At 54.5% G+C, this 20,589-nt stretch overlaps 2 protein-coding genes across 2 annotated transcripts; both read right to left on the reverse strand.

Annotated features, from left to right (window-relative positions):
• Window positions 1-2,305: 2,305 nt before the first annotated feature.
• Window positions 2,306-4,587, reverse strand: TICAM1 (toll like receptor adaptor molecule 1). The gene has a single exon (XM_005429459.2). The coding sequence runs from the start codon at window positions 4,561-4,563 to the stop codon at window positions 2,491-2,493; it is 2,073 nt and encodes a 690-aa protein (XP_005429516.1). The 5' UTR covers window positions 4,564-4,587; the 3' UTR covers window positions 2,306-2,490.
• Window positions 4,588-6,457: 1,870 nt separating this feature from the next.
• Window positions 6,458-20,002, reverse strand: LOC102031749 (perilipin-3). The gene is made up of 9 exons (XM_031064024.1): window positions 19,998-20,002; window positions 16,096-16,114; window positions 11,037-11,232; window positions 10,373-10,455; window positions 9,104-10,093; window positions 8,878-8,974; window positions 8,267-8,466; window positions 7,954-8,082; window positions 6,458-7,877 (listed from the first exon to the last, which is right to left on the reverse strand). Exons 1-9 carry the CDS (start codon window positions 20,000-20,002, stop codon window positions 7,317-7,319), a joined length of 2,280 nt encoding a protein of 759 aa, XP_030919884.1. The 3' UTR covers window positions 6,458-7,316.
• Window positions 20,003-20,589: the final 587 nt, after the last annotated feature.

A 20,589-nucleotide genomic window follows, 5' to 3' on the forward strand; every position in this document is an offset into this window, starting at 1 on the left:
TGCAAGTGCCGTGGACTTCTTCCTGATAATCCTCTGTATTCAGGTGTTTTCCCTCATTTTCAGTTTGTTTCCCAGGGATGGGACACTGTGGGTATGGAATTCTGGGCTGTTTGCAGTTAAACAGGTGTGATAGGTTCATTTCATGGTTACTCCTGTGAAAAACCAATCTGTGCTGCATTGGCAAACTTCCCCTGGAAAAGAGTAACCCTGACACTGAAATGACACCTCTTCTTCCATGTTTTGCCTTATATTTTGATGCAAATCAATGTGAGAGGATCTGTGTTGATTCAGGTATTACCTGCCTTACACATGTGGGACAGTGGACACAGCAAGCAGAACGAGGGACCCTGTCTTCAGTTTGGTTTCCAACCCCAAATCCATCAGGGATTGCAAAAACAGAGGAATGAATTGTACTGGAGTTATTTCCACACAGACACCTGGATCCCAAAACTGCTTGGTCTTCCCCAGGGAGGGTGGGTGGATAAAATATTTGAATGTTTGTCGTGTTTATTGCTCCGTCCTTAGTACTTGATGAAGGAGGGTGCCCTTGTGCCAAAAATGCCATTTAAGCAGTGTCTGTAGAGCCTGGGGCCCTGCTTCCTCCAGCCAGACGTTCCTCCTGTGCTGCAGGTGATCTCCAGGTGTGGGAGAGCAGCTGCCAGGCAGGTGCCAGGAGCCAGGAGGCCTCAGGGCAATTCCATCTGCACCCAGAGAGGTGGGAGGGAAGGGGTTGATCCAGGCAGGAGCAGCTCTGGAGCTGGGCTCTTGTGGGCAGGGAGCTGGGGGATCCAGTCAGGTGCAAGAGCCCCAAGGAGGAGAATATTCTGTGTGATGGAAAAGGCTTCACTTTTTCAAACACATAAATAATCTATAATTACATAGAGGGCCCAGCAATTAAATGTTGATAGTAATTACAGGGTCAAGAAATCACTGCTTTGATTTAGGGGTAATTACACTGAACAGGCCTGACTGACTGCAGGGCCAGCTCCATGTGGGCAGAACACAGAATTGTGAGGAGCAGGGCAATGTTTCAGTGATTATTTTGTTAATTCTTGGACAGAGAGGAGCTTTTTCTCCACTGTGGTGGCTGCAGACCCTCCTGTAGCCCAGACACAGCTGTGCCTCCCCTGTGTGTGATCCAAGCACGCTGGATGTGCCTGTGCTGAGGTTGTTTACAAGCTGGAGCAGCTTCCAGCTGACTAATTTTGCATGATTATTTATAGTAGGAGAGGAGCTGGGAAAGGAGGGGTGTGGGAGTGCTCCCAGGGGGAGGGACTGTCCTGCACCAAAGGCAGGGGACAGGAACTGCAGTAGCACAACAACTCTTAATGGTGCTATGGAGGAGAGAAACCAGGAAAATCAAAGGAATTCGAGCACTTGGAGGGTGCCAGCAGCTCTGGAAGGAGTGGATGAGTTAATCCACTGTCACTGGGTCCTGCAGGGTTAAAATCCAGTCTTTGAGAGCTGGAAGCCAAGAGCTGGGGGCAGCTCAGGGCCTCCTCCCAGGATTTAATAACATCTGTCTCACTCAGGGGCTGGCTTGGGGCTCAGAGGGCTCTTGGACCAAGGCAGCAGTGTGGAATGAGGCCTGACAGGGCCGGGATGGGCTTGGATCCTCCTGGAAGCTGCTGGGACAGCCAAGGAGTGCCAGGAGCACACACAGACCTGCAGGGATACCTGCAGTGGGGTCACTCCCCTGTACTGATGCCAGGGGCCTCCACGTTAGCCGGGAGTGGCTCCTGAGGAGCCCGGAGCTCTGCCCTGCTCCTGGCACAGGCTGAGCTGGCTCCGGGCTCTGCTCCGGAGGGAACTGCCCCATTTCCCGTCTCTCGGTGGCTTTGGGGTGACCTCTGCTGACGATCAGGAAAATGGCTGTGCCTGGAGCGGGGGAGGAGGAGCGAGGGCTTCGCTCCAGGTGCCCTCCTGGTGTTAAAGCTCAGTAGGTGCCACCCTGGTAGAGCCCTTGCTCAGATTCTGCAGAATTACCCCTCCTGCTCTCCATTCCTGGATTTCTCCACCCGTCTGCGCTATTCTGCTGAATGGTTTTGGTTTTTCATTGTGCTTTTTCCTTAAAGGCAGCTTCCCAAAGCATCCCTTGCAGATTGTCCCTCAAATTGTTTGGTCAGTGCCATCTCCCAGCCCCTCCAGCCAACATGCAGAATACTTTTCCATATATCTGTGACTACCCCTTTTCTAATTCTTCAGAAAAGAACCAGAGGAACACAAATAAATTAATTAAAATTTATTTATAAAATCTTCAAGTAGTTCCAGACAATCAGGAAAATAATTTTCTCAGTTACTTGAAATAAGCACAAGGAAGAACAGTTTCAAGAGATCACCACATCTTTTATCCATCAAAAATTGAAGAATTTTCTTTTGTGCTTCAGGAAAATGGCACTCTTGATGCATAGAATAACAATCCCAGTCCCAGCAGAATCACTGTAATCCAGAATTTGAAATGGATTTTGTCTCTGACTTGGCTGCCCCGGGTCAGAGGTTGTTCCTGGGTTGCTCCTGGCTGTGCCCTGGCCCAGGTGGGGCAGTTTCCACCTGCATCACGTTGTGGTTCCCGATCTGAACCATGCGGGCGTGTTGGATGATGAGGGGGGGCATCCCTGCCTGGCCTGCTGTGAGGCTGTAGTGGCCTGGGGGCAGCTGTGCTTGGGAAGGGGGAGGACCCCTCTGAGCAGGAGGGGGGTCCATGGGGGCAGGGGGACACCAGGGTTGGGCTGCTGGCCCTGCTGGCCATGGCTGTGGTGCTGCTGGAGGCACCCAGGGAGGGGAGCCCAGGCTCAGGGCAGCCAAGTTCTGCTGGGCTTGGTGCTGTTCCCAGCGTGCCTGGAGCTTCCTTCTCTGCAGCAGCTCCCACATGGCTTTCTTCTCCCCGATCTTCTTGGGGTTAAACGTCTTCTGCACATTCTTGGGGAAGAGAGGAGAGCTCTCATTCAGGGTGACGAGCACACTGAGCATCCTGGGGATCTGGCTGCACTCCAGGGCGTTTGCCTTGGGTAGAAATGGGATGACTGAGTCTTGCTTGGAGGGGTCCAGGATGGACTGCATCAGAGCAGTGTCTGTCTGGTACAGGCACAGCTTGCAGGGAAAGTTCTTGGTCAGCAGGAGGATGATGAAGGCAGAGTTTTCCATGGCCTCCTGGAAGCAGGTCATGTGGCTGCGCCCAGCGATGAAGAAATCCTCACTGAGTGTGGCACCGTTGGACACCCCCATGCTCTCCAGCAGGTCCTTGACCTGGTGGGCCACAAGCTCATCTTCACTGGCATGCAGGACAACAAACGTGAAGAACTTGGCACCATCTGGCTCTGCAGGATCCATGGCTGGGGGAGCAGGAGGCCTGGCTGGAGAGGGGGATGAATGCAGGGGAGGGGGATATGATAGTTTGAAGGGAGATTCCTGAAGAGGAGGAAGAGTTGAGGAGAAGGAATAAGTTGGAGGAGGAAGAGAACAGGTTGAAATAGAAGCAGAGTTACAGGGAATGCCTGCTGGAATGTAGGAGTCCTGTATGGACACAAGGGCAGGAGCAGCATCCGCTGCAGCCCTTGAGTCAGGGACATCAGCAGATAATTGCTTTACATCCTGCTTTTCATCCTGCTTTTCCCTTGGGGTGTGAGGCTCTGTCACTGTGCTGGACACGTCACTGCTTTGGGCAGGCTCCGAGGGCAGCGGTGTCTCGGGAACGGGGACAGGGGTGGGGTGACAGGGACTGACCTGCAGAACCTTCTCTGGCCGGGGCCCTTGAGCAGCTGTGCCCTGCCCAGGGGCAGAGCTGGGTGTGCTGGCCCAGCTGGATTCCTGTGGGTCGTGGCTCTGTGTGTCCCCATTGGGGTGTCCAGCACAGCTGGGCCAAGGGACACACGCAGGGACAGAGGGCTGGGTGTGAAAAGCAACTGTTGGTGATGCACTGATCTCCAAACAGCTGGACAGGGAGGAACTCCCCACAGAGCACAGGGTGTGTGGGCCTGAAAGGTCTGAGTTGCCTCTGATCTCCACTGGTGAGCTCCTCAGCATGCAGTGGGAGCTGGCTGTGTGGGGAAATCCTGTGTCCTCGTGGGATCTCAGTGTCCCAAACCTGTCCCCTGAGTCCCCGCTGGCTGCAGAGCCCCGTTTGTCCTGTTCCTTGGGTGGGATGTTGTTCAATGTCCCCCACTGAGTGTCCTTGCTGGCGTGGCAGGCTTTGGCCCTGGCCTCAGGACTGCACAGCTGTTCCTGTGCCAGCACTGTGTACACCTGTGCCAGCAGTGCCACAGCACCTGCATCCAGCTGGGGAGGCTGCAAATCCTCCCCATCTTCCTGCACTCCTGCAGTGCCCAGTTTGATCTGCTGGACATACTGGGCTGCCCGGTTGTCCCTCAAGGCATCCAGACAAATTCTTGCATCTGTTTCTTGCCCCAGAGTGAGCAGGACCATGGCTTGCAGTAACTTGCTGCAGGGCCCAGGTACCAGGTGCTTCAGTTTGAGTTTGAGGCTCAGCAGTTTCTCTGCTGGGGCCTGGGACAGGATGTTGAACACGTCCTCGAAGCTGGGCTGCAGCTCAGCGCTCTGTGCCATCTCAGCAGCTGCTGGCCCGGACCATGGACTGGAGCAGGGATGGGAAAAGCATCTTCTGGCAGAGGGTTGGTAGCCTGTGGGGCTGGGGGTGCCCCAGTTGTACTCCTTGTACCACACAAACCTTCAATGCCTGGGGACTCTGCTCGGAGCTGGGGCCTCTCAGTGCTGGCAGTCTGTGAGGAGAACAGAGAACAGCATTCAGAGGGGTGCTGTGGGCACTGGGGGATGCTCTGGAGCTGACAGGCTCTCTCTCACACCTCCCAAATGTTTTTGCATCTGTTCCCGTGCTTGCAGCTGTGCCAGTGCTCTGTGCATTATTCCAACTCTGTGATTAAGCAAAGAGAGCACATTCTTTGCATTCATTTCACATTAATTACAACTGGTTTAAGATAATTGATGAAATAATGCTATATTTAGGTAAATCCAAGTGTCTCCTCCAGGAAGCTGGTTCCAGGGGTCTTGCAGGCTCCTTGTGATGGCAGTTGAGGAATGAAACAGGTGTAGAGGAAACTCTTTCCAGCCGATAACCTGTGTTATCAGGGAAGATTCACAGGGAAGAATTCCTTCCCAATATCCCATCCAGCCCTGCCCTCTGGCAGTGGGAGCCATTCCCTGTGCGCCAGCCCTTGTCCCCAGTCCCTCTCCAGTTCTCCTGGATCCCTTCAGGCCCTGCAAGGGGCTCTGAGCTCTCCCTGGAGCCTTCTCCTCTCCAGGTGAGCACCCTCAGCTCTCCCATCCTGGCTCCAGACGGGCTCCAGCCCTCGGAGCAGCTCCGGGGCCTCCTCTGGACTCTGTCCCAGCAGCTCCACGTCCTTCTTTCATTGGGACACTTTATATCCCCATCCACAGGTGATCCCTGAGCCCCTGCACTCACCCCAGGCCTCTGATGGGATTTTAATTAACCAACAGGAGTGTCTGGAGGGGAGGAGTGGGGTCCCGCTGGGACACTGCTCCAGGCGCTGCCTGAGCCTGCTGCAGAAGCTTTCCCTATTTAAAGGCAGCTCCAGCAAACGCCCCGAAATAACTCTCAGCTAGAGAGAAACTTTCCAATTTCAGTTTTGTTTTCCTGTCTCATGAAAAGCCTGCAATTGCCCAATTGCCCTCCCTCCCGGGGCCGGGCCAGCCCTGCCCTGTGTCCCCCGATGGGCACGGGGGTGGCACGGCCGGGCTGCAGGAAGTTGGAGCCGGGGCAGCGCTCGGGGCGAGCCCCGTGCCCCGGGAGGGAGGGAAGGGGTCAGCCGGGAGGGGAAGAGTCGGGAAGAGAAGGGATGGAAGGGAAGGAAGGGGTCAGCCGGGAATGGAAGGGAAGGAGGGGAGCAGCCTACCTGCTGCCGGTGCCCCGGACAGGCGGGAGCGGCGCGGGCCGATGAGCGCGGGCGGGGCAGAGCGGGGGGGGGCAGGAACCGGGCGACGGGAGAGCCCCGGGAGGGCACCGGGCCGCCTCGGGAACCGCGGCACGAGGGCCCTGGCCGGATGAGCCACCCCCACCTTCCGCAGCCCGGCCCGCTGTCCCCCGCATGGGCAGCCGGAGGTGACACACAGCGCTGGGGACAGGCAGGGACCGGCCTTTCCCTGCGGGCACTGCTGGAATAGGGACGGGCAATGCAAAGCCCAGGATCCAGGGCTGAGGAGGAACAGTGGGGCATGGACAGACGTACCTGAGCTTCACGAGTACGGAAGTCAGGGAAACAAAACGATTAAGGCATTTTTCTGGTTAAGAAAGCATGGGACCTGCTAAAGGCACTTAGTTTTTTCCCCTTCAGCAAGAGCAGGGAACAGACCAGCTGGCCAGGGACAAGATTTGGTAAAGGCAAGGCTTCATCACAGCTCAGGTAAGGGGAGAACACAACCCTGCAGCTTTAGGTAAACACAAACCCACATGGTCTTGGAACACAGGTCACGCTTTATTCCAGTGTCTGCTCACCAGCCCTGGCACAGGGACAATGCCAGGAACAGTTACCAAAATAAGTTACATTAGAAATTATTACAAAGTAGCATTTTCTGGGAAAGAACCAGCACGTGGATTAAAATCCCCCCTATTTTAATAACAGGATATCCTAATCCCATGGCAGAGTAACTCCTGGGAAAAGCTGCTTCATTTAATGGCTGTGAAGTGTTTCACACATGGAGTTACTCACAGATAATCCCTGAAGTCATTCACAGAAATAGGAAAAGATGATTAAAGAAAACCCCACACTGCTGAGTGCTTCTCCATGAAGGAAGAAGAGTTTGGCTGATCCATGAAGAGAAATCTCTTCTTGAGCTCCTTGCCCCCAGCTGTGCCAGATGTGCTGCAGGGCCGAGCCTCCCCAGAAGCACAAGAGGCACAAAGGAAGTTGTGTCTGGAACTTGTATTTTTAAATGTGGAGAAGGTGGGAGATGGTATCAAAGGTCAAGCATAGCATCTTCTCAAGAGTTCCACAGCTTGGGCAAATTAAAAACAAATCCAGCATTAAAAATAAGTTGAGACCACTTCTCTCCCACAACTTGTCTCAGCAAGACTTAGGCACTCACAGCTACAGCTGGGCTGAGTTAAAAAGCTGCAGTGCAGGTCCCATCTCCCCTTTCAGCACAGCAGTTTGATTTAAAAACAGTAAATCAAGATTCAGAATCTCCCCACCTTGGTTATCAAACCTCCTTACATCTGACTCTAAATTCAGACAGCCGAGGCACTCATGGCACAAGTGGGCACACAATTAGAAGATCCAGTGCTGTTCTAGCCAAGTAGCCTTGGCCAGAAGAGCTGGGATTTATCAGAGGTCTTCCTTTGCTGCACTGGTTTTTATCTCCTTTGCAGCCAGGGCCACCTCTGTGTCCTTCCCTGCCTTCTCCTCCAGCTTCTCTAGCACTTCACACCATTTCTCTGAGAGCCTGTTGGTTCCCTTTGGCTCTTCAGGTACCTTTGTCACCTCCTGTGATAGTGGAGCCTTTTCCAACTTGGGTAATTTTCTATCACTCCTCATCTCTTCCTTCTTGTGCCTTCTGCTGTCCTGTGCCACCTTGGCCATGGCCCTGAAGGGCCCCACAATCCAGTTCAGAGGGGTGTTGTGAGTGACATACTCAAAGAGGACATCCAGGGACCTGCGGGCCTCTGCCACGCGGTCCTGGCTCCGGGCCAGGGTGGTTCTGGAGAGGTCCTGGAAGGACACGGCCCTGGAGAAAGAGCTGTGGAGCTTGTGGATGTGTCGAGTGGCCCGAGACACGGCTTCCTGGATGCTGCTGGGGAGGCCGTGGATGCTGAGCTTGAGGCGGTGGTAGGCGGGCTGCAGCTGCTGGGTGATGATCCTCAGCATGGCCAGAGTGCGCGGCTCCACCTGCCGGGAGAGAAGAGCTCAGGGCCGGCTCGGGAGGGCCCGGCCCCGCGGGGCTGCTCCGTGCACTGCCGGGTACCTCTGCCTGGCACGCGGTTCTGACTTGGTTTCCTTTGGGCTGCGTCAGGCTCCAGTCCACCCACAGCTGATGGAGCTTCTGCTGCCCCTCCAGCAGCTTCTGGCCGACCTCCTGCTTCACAGATTCAATCTGATGGGAAAAACGAGAGGAAAGGTTGTACTGCAAGCACACACAGAGAGGCACAAGCTCTTCCCTGCCAGAAAAGGATCCATGGTGACACAGAGCTGGTGGGGGATGGAGGAAGAGCTTCCAGCTGGATAGCAGGGCAGGAAAGGCTACAGACAGGAGGAAGGAGGGCAAAGCGTGTCGGTACCAGTTGTATTGCCAGCTGCAGCCGTGACAGGGGGTCCTGGGTGCGGTGCCTGAAGCCCTGCAGCTTGGCCAGGGAGTGCTGGTAGGCTCGGTGCCGCACCCGGCCCGACAGCGAGCCCAGGCGCACAAAGTAACTCCGCTGCCTCTTCTGCTCCTCCACGGAGGCCACGCCAAAGCCCTGCACCGTGGTGGCCAGTTTACCTGGAGGAAACAAGAACACAGTGCAGCCAGGCTCACTGCCAGCTGAGGGGTGGAAAAGGTTGGATCACACATTGAAGGCTGAAGCTTGCTGTGGGAGCAGGAGGTTTGTAGTTGCTCATGTGCTAAAGGCAGGTTAGTCCCCGCTCAATCTTCAGGTAAGCAGACTTGATGGAGGGGTTGAAGCATGAACCCATGTATTTTTTTACTTTGAGGCTGCTGGACAAGGACCAGCCAGCAAATGCTTGAACTCTATCCCATGCCATGTGGCAATTTGGTGTTGACAGCCAGCAACTTGGTGACAAATTCAGAGCTACCTGTCTGCTTCAGAAGCTGAGTCCTGCTGTGTCAGGTGCTCTCTACTCACATGGGAGAGGACTTGCATCTACAAGCGCCAGGTACATATTTTCTTACCTAGCTCCTCCTCGGTCATTGGGAGGTAATGATCCACCAGACCTTCTGACATTCCCAGGACAGATTCCACACCTCCAGCCACTGCCTGGCTCACTGCCTTGGCTTTGCTTATGCTGTTGGTCACCACTGAGTTGGTCATCTCCACACCCTCCTGGAGAACCTCCCTGCCCTGCTCCAGGGCTGTGTTGATCTTGCTGGTGATGGTGCCGTAGGCAGCATCCAGAGCTGTACTGACCGTAGAGGTGACCACAGATTTGGTCTTCTCAACGCTGTCTTGAACAGCCCCTTTGGTCAGGTCCACTGCTTCGGTCACCTTGTTGGCCACCAGGTCCTTGGCCCCCTGGGCAGCCCCCACAGCTGCAGTGATGGTGGAAGCAACAGCAGACTTGGTCCTGTCAATGCTGTCCTCCACCGTGTGCTTGGTGACATCCACAGCTTCGGTCACCTTGTTGGCCACCAGGTCCTTGGCCCCCTGGGCAGCCTCCACTGCATTGACAATTGTAGAGGCAACTGCAGACTTGGTCAGGTCAACACTGTCTTCTATGATGTGTTTACTGAGGTCCACTGCCTTGGTCACCTTGTCTGTCACCAGCTCCTTGGCCCCTTGAGCAGCCTCCACAGCACTGACAATCGTGGAAGCAACTGCAGACTTGGTCAGGTCAACACTGTCCTCCACCATGTGCTTGGTGACATCCACGGCTTTGGTGACGTTGTCCACAGCATCTGTCACCTTGTTGGTCACCAGCTCCTTGGCACCCTGGGCAGCCCCTACAGCTGCAGTGATGGTGGAAGTCACAGCAGACTTGGTTCTGTCAACACTGTCCTCCACAAGGTGCTTACTGAGGTCCACAGCCTCTGTCACCTTGCTGGTCACCAGCTCCTTGGCACCCTGGGCAGCCTCCACTGCATTGACAATCGTAGAGGCGACTGCAGACTTGGTCCTGTCAACACTGTCCCCCACCATGTGCTTGGTGACATCCACAGCTTCTGTCACCTTGCTGGTCACCAGCTCCTTGGCTCCCTGGGCAGCCTCCACAGCACTGCTGACAGTGGAGGTGACCACAGACCTGGTCAGCTTGAAACTGTCCCCAACAACGTTTTTAGTGAGGTCCACAGCTTCAGTGACTTTGTCAGCCACTGCTTCCTTGGCCTCGCAGGCAGCGTCCATAGCAGATGTCACTTTGGTGGCCACCAGCTGCTTGGTGTCTGAGATCACCTGCACCAGGGAGAGGCAGAGAAAGATTTGTTGTTGTTGTCCCAAAATATGTTTTCCTTCCCTGAAAAAGCTTTTCCACTTGGGTTAGTTGTGCTTGCAGTGTGTGGGAGGGCCAGGGAGGTGAGCACACCTGTACTGACATGGACATGTTCACTCCTGCATGCTGAGGGCACCTCTCTAGCTTTCCCTGCTGCTGAGCTTTATTTATTTCCCCATATTCTTCTGTACCCATAACAGTTCCACCAAGCCATGGCTTCCCCAGGAAAAGCCTTTCCTTACCTTGTCTGCTGGCTGCTGCAGGAAGGGCAAGTTCTCCTCCAGCTGATCCAGACCTTTACAGGCATATTCATTCACAAGAGCAACTGGAAGAAACAACAGGCACCAGTTTATTTTTACATTTGGGGATGGGTTTTTGACCCTACAATGGCCAGTTCAGGATACACTCATGAAAACAAGCCCCAGAGAAAGAAATCCCCATTCTAGGGTGGCATGTGTGTGGACATCTTGTTAAAAGTGAACAAACCCTGAAATTCAGCAGGTTCAAATAATCTCCATTTTGCCTTCCCAGCCTTCTAACAGCAGACTTTAATCCAATTGCACTGTAGCACCTGCCCTTGGTGGGTAGGACATTGGGTTTAAAGGGTTGAAAAGTGTTGGGATAGGCCAGACTGAGCTCTGTTCCAGACTGACACAGCTCCTGCCTGGGATGGTCAGAACTTGCAGTGAGAGCCAGTGAGCAGGGAGTTACTGCTCAGTAACCTCAAGAGATCAAACTCTGCTTCTGCTGGACACCGTTTCATTCCCAGGCAGTTCAGTGTCCAGGAGCTGCTGGGTGGGAGGCCCAGTGCGAGAGGAGAAGGTGCTGTGGGAGGTGGGATCACCCTGCAGGCACCTGAACCTCCCCTCCCCTCCTGTCCCAGGGGTTCCCCAGCCCTGCACTTACTCTGCGGCTCGAGCTGGCTCAGGATGGGCTGTGCCCCTCCGACCACACTGCCCACAGCCACGGCAGCCACGGTCTCGGCCACACTGCAGACACCGCTGAGGCAGGGGTGGGACTCCTTGGTCTGGTTGTAGGCAGAGGAGACCAGGTTGAAGGCAGAATTGAGCAAGGGCAGGCTGGTGACTCGATTGACAGCGCTCTAAACCCAAGAGAAACCCTGACATTAGAGCCTAGCCTGAGCTGGTGGTGAACACAGCCATGTGTCTGTCCAGAAGGGTCCCAGCAAATCCATCTCCTCATCCTCCAACTCATCTACAGGCCTCCAACAAGCCAGGGTTAAGAACTGTGAACTCTGTGCTAGTGAATTCTGAGTCACACTGGTTTCAGCACCAAACCAGGTGTGGAAGTAGGACCTGTAACAGCTCCTGTTTCAGAAATACTTGCATCATTTGGCCAGCCCTGAAGATGTCTCTGGAGCAAAACAATTACCTTCTGTACTGAGGGGGTTTTGATTTGGCCACAGCTTCATAGGGCTAATCTTTCTGTCCCCCCCAGCCTGGTTTTGGGGTGCTGGCAGAGGTTTGCCAGTACATGCTAGTGGGTGATTTAACTGCTGTGGTTGTCCTGGCACCTACCACAGTCTGCTGCTCCTCAGCCTTCAGCAGGTCTGGAGTTGGGGTCTTTCCTGAGGCCATACTGACTTCAGCTGCAGCTGGAAGGAAAAACAAGACTATCATGAGCACAACTTCATTGCCTCCCAAAGAAATAAAATCCTGCCAGAACAGGGGGAAATCAGAGGGCAACAAAGCTGGGATCCATCATTCACCTGCTCCCAGGAAGGTTCAGGTTAGAAATAGGTGAGAACTGTTTTATCTGTCTTGTGTTTTCTCTGTGGGATGGGATGACCAGGTACCCACTAAAACAACTCCATCACCCCCCTCCTCAGCTGGGCAGAGGAGAGAAAATATAACAATATAGCCAGTCTGGGAAGGACATGAAAATCCTGTGGAGTTTTCCCTGGAGGGTGAGCCAGGATTCCCAGCTGCAGCATTCCATGGCTACCTGGAGACTTGCCTTCACATCCTACTGAGCAGCAAGGCAGGAAATCTCACTTCCTGTGAAACCAAGGCTCAGAGACATTCTCATGACATAATGGGATTGAAGAAGTATAAAATGTTGCAATAATCTGGACGGGTATTGGTCCCCCAGCACAGATCTCCTATGGTATCTGGACACTCCTGTATTGGTAATAAACCCAGGATTACCCTGAGCCTTAGCCAGGCACAGCAGGGATTTCAGCACATTTGTTCTTTGGGACAGAGTCTGCTTTTCTCTCCTTTGCCAGTTAACTCCTATTCTTAGATTTGCTATGACATTTTCCAGTGGAAAACCCTCAAACCAAGATTCCTCCCAAAGTGGATTTCCAAGCCATGCACTGCTCCAGGCTCACTGGCAGACTCTTCCCAAAAAAGCTTTCCATCTGAGTTGTGGTGGAGCCCATTGTCTTGTTTCTTGTGTTCTTTGCCTCGTGCAAGGTTTTGATTTTGCTGAGAAACAGGAACAGAGAGATGGAGAGAAGCAGTGAAACCAGCATTTGTGAGCCCTGGATTGGGCTCTGCCACTGGCCAGGGACATCTCAGGAGGTGACTTGGCAAAATACCAAATATTGCTGCATTAACCACTGAGTTAGTCAGAATTCAGTGAGACTTGAGCAGGGCAGGGATGCCGAGTGCCACATGCCTATAGCAAAAGTGTCACACAAGTTGTCACCTCCAGCCTCTCCAGTGAGAAGCTGGGAGCCAGCACTCCTCTGGGAGCCCTCCCCATTTATCTGCACAGCAATATCACCAATGAATCCTCACCAGGCTGGGAGAAGTTGTAAAAAGCTGCTCCAAAGAAAGCAAGGCTGAATATCAAATCTGAGTCCCAAAGTCCACAGGTTGCTGTCAGTGGCTGCCCCTCCTGCTCTGCCTCAGGGCAGGTTTGTTATTTCTTTGGAGCCTTGCAGGGCTGACTTAGGGGCAAAGCACAGCTCTTTCAACACCATCACAAACAACCCCTTGCTCAGTTATTTTACTTTTGGGCAGGTGGAAAAAGCTCAAACTGTGGAGCTTGACACTGTGGTGGCCTTGGTGTCAGGGCCAGCTCAGAGACAGCAGCAAAAGGAAGAGGGGAGGATTCTGGTTAGAACAATTGAGGAATAACTTCTTGGCTGATGTAAAAACTGCTGTAAGGTTAGATCAGCCTCTGAAGTACAGGGATCCCGTGTTAATTATGGATGCAGCCTGCCAGGGACAGTCCTTCAGCAGAGTCATGTTGGAATGAGGTTTGTTCTCCACTGTGGAGGAGAAATCCATGTTTTGCAACACTCAGATTTGCAGTGTGGGCAGATCTCCACAGCATGGTTTTCTTTTGTTTTTCCCTGCAGAAGTGCTGAGCAGCCCTTCTTTGCTTCAGAGGTTGCAGGAAAGCCCAGTGCTTGGCAACTCTGGTCAGGTGGTTCTGAATCCTTTGGAGAAGCCACAGCCAAGCCAGGATGGCTGGGAGTGGAAATCCCAGTGGGCAGAGGAACAGAAACAGCAGCACTTTGTTTTGGTTGTGGCTTCCTTCATATGAAAGTGATGATCAGATGACTTCACACCATTGCTACATCTGAAATATTAGGTCACTGCTGGAGAAAGCTCTTGAAACAGGTGGTTTCAGAACGATGAAACTTCAGTGCTCTTTTCTAGCATCAAGGTCAAGAGATGTTCTGGGATCAGGAGCTGAACTCCTGATCATTGCCCAGTTGGAGTCAGTGAAGGACCAAGGGCTGGCTCCCTGACTTCTGGCACTGGCAGTGACCAGTTCATGTAAAACTGGTTCTTTACTCCCCTTGGCTGGAAGGTTTCCCTGTGGGAAGCAGCTCAGCTCCATGAGAACAGGCGGCTGGTGTGGGCTCCTGTAGCATCGTCATGTTCAGGGAGCTTCTCCCCCTTCCAAGGGATTTCACCTTGGGAGATAAACTGAGCCACAGCCAGCATGGCTGGTTCAGTGGCTTAACTGGCAATTCCTTAATGACCACTGAGGAAAACAAACTCAGTTTAGTGCTTCAGATGTGAGCAGGGAGGGCTAATCAGGGCACAGGAATTCAATTGTGGCTAAAGCACCTATTTACATTCTTTTCGAGATTTGCCACTGATATCCAGTTCCTAAAAATGCAGAACTGGGTCATGGGATGACTGTGGGGAATGGGCTGCAAATGCTCTGAGGACAATTAGTTTTAGGAGGAAGATCAAATGATTCCCAGCTTTGACCTGAGGACAGTAGTTTCCAGGGCTGGCAGAGGTGCCCATCTCACCTTTCTGGATAAACCAGCAGCGCTAGAAAACCTCAAAGATCAAAGCCACCCTTGCTGATGGATGCAGGGCTTCCCACACACACCTCCAGCAGAAATTAAACACCAGCCCATGGCCACCACTGGGTCAGTAACTGCCTGGAACAGAGATGTTTTAGGAAAGAGGAGAGGTAGTTTTAACTGAAACAGCTTCTCAGTGCTTCCCAATCTTTCCATGAGGACAGAGTTCTTGGTTTCATCTGGAAGCTGTAACTTGCAGAGCAAGCAGCTCAGCACATTCCCATCTGGAACTTTCAGCAGAACCAGCTACAGAAGCTGAAATCCTTCCCAGCCACCCACAGCTCAGGGTAGCCATGACCACATTTAAAGCCTTGTTAGTCTTGAGAAACACTAATCCAGTTTGCCAAAGCTCCCTCTGGGGGCTGGCAGAGCCCTGCAGGGACAGGGTGCTCCTGAGCAGGAGTTCTCTCGTCACTCAGCTCTCGTGCCTCCACCAAAGGATCATGAGAAACAGCCCCGGGCAGCGCTGGCAGCGCTGTCACAGGAAGGGAATGCCGGGCTGGTCACCTGCACCTCCTGTCCCCCGGCTGGTCACCTGCCCCTGGAGCATCCACCTTGTCCCCACCAGCCCCAAACACAACGCTGTGCAGGAGCAGGTGACTGCTGGGAGTCCCCTCCTGTGGACCCCCCAGCTGGGACCCTCAGCAAACAAGAAGCAGGACAGAGCTTTTAAACCCCAAACTGCTCAGTCACAGGTCAGAGATCCACAGAGTTACCAAGGAGTCATCTCAGTGCTGGGAAGGGGATTAGGGAATGGTTTAGGTTGGAAAGGACCTTAAAGATCACCTAGTTCCACCCCCCAAGCCTCTCAGCTGTTACCCAAGGCAGACACATCATGACACCAGAAAATGTCACCTTTGGCCTCCGAGAGCAAAGCCCCCCCATGCACAGGGACACAGCACCCAGCTCCCACACCTTGCCCACCCCCCAGCCGAGCCTTACCTGCCTCCTCCGTGCCCGGCACCGCTGAGACTGGGAGCACTGGTGAGACTGAGACTGGGAGCACTGGTGAGACTGGGAGCGCGGGGCACCGCCCCAGTTAAATACCCCGCAGGGTGATTGGCAGCACGGGGCTGATGGAATCAGGAGCTGGCCTGGCCAATGGCAGGGGAGCTCAGTGGGGTGGAGCTGCAGGTGAGGGGCTGGGGTCCCCTCGGGGCCATGGTGGGTGTTGGGAGCTGCTGTTTGTCCCACCAGGACGGACAGACCTGGCAGGGTGTGCAGGGGATCTGTCAGAGGGTGTCCCATCCCCTGGTGCTTTGGCCTTGGGGCCATGGGATCATGGAATACCCTGAGCTGGGACCCCCTGGCCCTGCACAGCCACCCCAACAATGCCCCCGTGCCCGGGAGCTGTTCCTGCAAGGAGCTGCTCATGGGGGCCAAGCACTGGAGCTGCTTGGGCACAGGGTGCTGGGACAGGAGTGAGCCCCTGTCTGTCCCCCAGCCCTGGGGCTGCTCCTTGCAGGGGTCACAGATGTTGTCACCAAGTCCCAGGGAAGTAGGACATGCTGTTTGTGGTGTGAACCATCATCATCATCATCATCCTGATGTTTTCTTGGCAAAGCACTCCCTCCCCACGTGGGGGCTGCTGTGCCTCCCCAAGGAGTCAGAAGTGCTGTCCCACCTCAGCCCATGCCAGGCCCTGCAGACACCTGATGATGAAACTTTCTGCTTTTCCTGTTTGCTGGGATTTTCAGGGTAGGAGTTGATTTATGTTTCTATCCCTGCAGAGGGCCCAGCAGTGCAGGACTCCAGGGAGCTCAGGGCTTTTTAACAGCTATAACAAATACTGAAAACTCCAGTTAATGCTTTTCTTTTCTATTTGTGCCTTTTCATCTTCAGCTCTCAAAAACTGGTTTGAAAACACCAATTAAGCTTCCTGTTGTCTGTTGTCAAGATCGGCGGGGGAGGAAACTGAGGCACAGGTAAAAATTATCTGAAGTCTTCTAACACTATTACAGTGATTGAGTCACCTTGTTTTGGGCCTCTGGATGCAGATCTTGGCTCTGTTTCTGTATTGCCATTCAGGCGGGGGGGGGGTGCCAGTGGTTTTTAAAAAATGTGCTGCTAAGCTGACAAAAATGTAGAGAATTGTCACTCCTGAGCTTTGGGGCTGGAAGGAATCCTCATCCTGAGGCTGGCTTAGCTGGGAGTGCTGGCTGGAAAGGCCTCTGGAGCTCAGGCAGCCCTGGGAGCTGGGACCTGGCTGAGTCTGGGGTCCTCCCAGGGATGGAGATCTCCCACAGCCTCTGTGGCTGCTGGACCCACTGGGGCTGGATGTTGCATTAATGGAGAAACTGCTCCCAGTGTCCACCCTGAGCCTCTCCAGCTACAGACTGTGGCTTTGGCCTCTCATTTGATCACCTGCACTGCTGGAAACTGTCCTTGTGCGTTTGTCTGTGTGACATGAACTCCATATTCCATCATCACCTGGGAACCTGTCACAGTCACAGGATCCAGAATGGCCTGGGTGGGAAGGACCTTAAATTTTTGATGCAGTTCTGAAGTGTTTGATATCTTGTACTAAAACTGAAGCCAGCTTTTAACAATTGTGATGTTTGTAAGGGAAATAAAAATTTTTCTTGTCTGTCCTGTGAAGAATTGATGAAATGAAGGATTTTTTACAGGAACAGGGAATCAAGAAATGAGTCCTGTGCATTTTGGAGTGTTGGCCTGCCATGGCCAGTGCTGCATCCTCAGGTAAGGTGTCAGTGATCCAGCTGCCAGGTGTTCCTGGGTGTGAAGTGCCCCAGTGGGTCAGTGCTGTGGGGATAGTGAAAGTCTCATGGGACAGATTTTATTTCATCCCCTAAGTGAGTGAAACAGCACTGTCTGCATGATGCACCTCATGTGGCTGTGGTGGGGCACAGGGGAATGGGAGAAGTGATAACCAGTGATTAAAATTAACCAGGCAATGTTTAACATCTAATGAGTGGCTTTGATATTAGGGTAAAATGTCAGTGCTGGGATTTCCTGCTGGGTGGCAGAACTGCCTGCAGGGTCAGGACACTGGATTTGGGAGATTGCAGTGTCAGAGCAAAGGTTTGCACAATTTGCTTCTGTGACCCTTGGTGCTGTATGAAAGACACAGATTTAAATCCGAGATAAAATCATCATAAGATGTTTGGTGGGGTGGGAAGGGCGTGGGAGGAAGTGGAGAAACACGTTTGGGGAAGGGAGAGGAGCTGTGTTGGTTGGGAGCCCCGTGCAGCCCTGAGCAAGGCTGCAGCATCCAGACCTAGGGCAGGATCCTTCAGGTGTGAACCCCAGCTGCTGCTCCTGTGGGAGCCAGGAGGCCCTGTCCTTCAGCCCTGCTCCTTCAGCTGCCTCCTGGCTCTGCCTGGGGATGAGGCTTCAGCCTTGAGCTTCTCACTTGTCCCGTCCTGGTGGGGTTTCTGTTGAGTGCAAACCTGCAGGTGTGTGGGGGATTTGGAGGGTCAGACCCCTGTGTTGGGAGCCATTCCTTTCCCTGCTCTGAGGTGTGTCACAGCTCAGCATTGTCCCTCTGGGGCCCAGAGGCCACATGTGACACTGGAGTTCCCACTGCAAGTGTTCACCTGCTGCAGCGGAAATCATCCTGCTGCTCTCCCAGTGCATGAGTAACCTGCCACCATGCCATGGTCACCTTCCCCTTGTCACCTCCCCTGGGGCAGGCACAGGCACGAGAAGGGATGAGAATGATGATTCAGGGCTGGGGCATGTGGAGCTCTGGTTCTGTTCCTCAGGTCAGCAAAGCCCTTGGGCTCCCAGAGCTGCCTGGGCAGCTCTGCAGGGCCCAGGGAGGGGACAGCTCTGGGTCATTGTCATTCACTGCTGTGCAAAGCCCACCAACCTTCCTGGTGCCCCCAGGCCTTCAGAGCACTCTCCTGGGTCAGGACCTGCTGCAGGTCTCTGCTGCCTTCCCTCTGCATCAGCCCAGCAGGACCCTCCTGTCTCCTGTGCCTGCTCGAGGTGAGGCACTCCAGCTCCCCTTCCAGCACTCCCCATCCTGTTCCCTCTCCTGCTCCCCTTCCAGCACTCACCAGCCCCTGTTCCCTGTCCAGGTCCTGCTGCCCTTCCAGCACTCACCTGGGCTCCCCATCCTGTTCCCTCTCCAGGTCCCCTTCCAGAAGGACCTCCCAGAAGGACAGGTGGTGGCAGGTTCCTGCTCCCCTTCCAGCCTCTTTGCTCTCACAGCAGGAACAGCCTGATGGTTCCTGGCTGCTCTCCCACTATTCCAGTTCACCTTTCTGCTGCTTTTTCAGGCTGCAGGATGGTTTCCTACGTGCCTGGCTGCTCCTCCCTCTGCTGCTGCTCTCTTGCCTGAGGTAGAGGTGAGCTGGGGTAGTGCAGTGCTGCTTGGTTTTGGTAGATGGGAGAGGGGATATCCCCTGGGTCTGCTGAATGTGTCCCCTCCATGCTCAGCTGTGGCTGAGACCCCAGTCCTGCTTCCCCAGGGCCACAGGCCTCCTTTGCACTCCCCAGCCCTGGGCTTTGGCCAGCTTTACCCTGTAAATGCTGCTTGTTCAGAGCTTTGCATGGAGGGAGGGGAACATGGGATCCAGAGGGTTCCTGGGTGCAGCATGACTGGATCACCCCACAGCCCTGCACTGCTCCCCCTGGCTCACCTGGGGCAGGTTTCTGGCTGTGCTGTGTGTGACAGGCCTCAATCATCACATGTCCACGGGAACAGCTATGCAAGAAGAGCTATTTATGCACATAAGAGCATAAATGCCAGGGTCTGTGTCCTGGTTTTGGCTGGGATAGTGTTCATTTTCTTCCTAGTAGCTGGTCCAGGGCTGTGTTTTGGATTTAGCATGGGAATAATGTTGACAACAACCGATACTGTGGTTGTGGCTGAGTTGTGCCTACTCCAAATCAAGGATTGTTCAGTTTCCCAGGCTCTGCCAGCGAGCAGGGGCACAAGGAGCTGGGTGGGAGCATGGCCAGGAGAGGCCAGAGGGATGTTCTGCTCCACAGAACATCCTGCCAGTGCAGAAACCAGGGTGCTGGGACCTGTCTGTCCCTGCAGCGGGACGAGCTGGGCCAGGGGTGGTGCACGACTCTGTTGGGCACCTCTGGCAGGGAGGAATTCCTGCCCAGTATCCCAGAACCCCCCCAAGCTGCAGGAAGTGGCTTCAGGTTCATCCTCCAGGACATCTGCAAGGGCAAGCAATGACTTTGTGTCAAGGCAGAGCCTCCACCCCTGGGCAGCTCCAAGGAAGGATGGGACCTGTCCTGCTGTCCCCTACATGTCCCCTACAGCACACCAGGGCAGGAGGGCACCACATCCCGCTGCTGGCTGTGCTCTGGTGCCGAGGGGAGGCCGTGGGGGCGGGGAGGGGAGCACGGAAGCGGGGTGTGCTGTGCTGTGCTGTGCTGGGCCGGGCCTCCCGCGCCTCGTGCTCCTTTGTTCCAGCCCAGGCCGCGCCATCCGCGCGGCCCCAGCCTGGCCTCTCTCCCCACAAGCGCCAACCCTCGGCCTCTCATCCTTCTCTTGGAGCAGGCTTCTCTCAGGGGCCTCTTGGCCACGCTTTCCCCCATCCAACGGTTGTTTTAAAAGCAAATATCATTTTAAATTTCCTCACCGCATCGGTGGGTTTGGGGGTAAACATCCCGCTGGATCTGCCCGTTCTGTCGGCTCACGCGGCCACGCCACGGCCCTGCCGTGTCACCCAGGCCACGCTGTCACCAGGGGGGCCCTGCACAGTGCCATGAGTGCCCCTGGAGCTAACGGCCTGGGGAGTTAGAGCCCTTTTGCAGATTATTTGGTTTATTCGGATTGCTCTGTTTATTCGAATTCGGTTATTCGGATTATTCGGTTATTCAGATTATTCGGTTTATTCGCATCAGGGTAGGGCCTGGAGGCCCCCAGGGGGACAAGAGCCCTCCTTGAGCCCCCCTGGGGGAACAGGACCCCTGGGGAAGGGTGGCTATCATAGAGGGGTCATTGGAGTCTCCTCTCCCTGGGGCTCACCGGGTTTTAGGACAATAACCGGTACCGTGCCCGCGGCCCCGGGGCTCAGGGCTGATGGAGCCCTTGGGGATTCGGGCGGATTTGCCCTCGGTATCGCAGCGGAGCGGGGGGCGCCGGGCCGGGTCACTGGCGGGGGATCCCCGCTGTCGCCCCCGGTTCCCGGGGGTGTTTTCCCGGTCCCGTTTCCCCCTCAGGGCCCCCCC

Source organism: Geospiza fortis, unplaced genomic scaffold (assembly GCF_000277835.1).
Source record: "Geospiza fortis unplaced genomic scaffold, GeoFor_1.0 scaffold299, whole genome shotgun sequence".
Taxonomy (NCBI): domain Eukaryota; kingdom Metazoa; phylum Chordata; class Aves; order Passeriformes; family Thraupidae; genus Geospiza; species Geospiza fortis.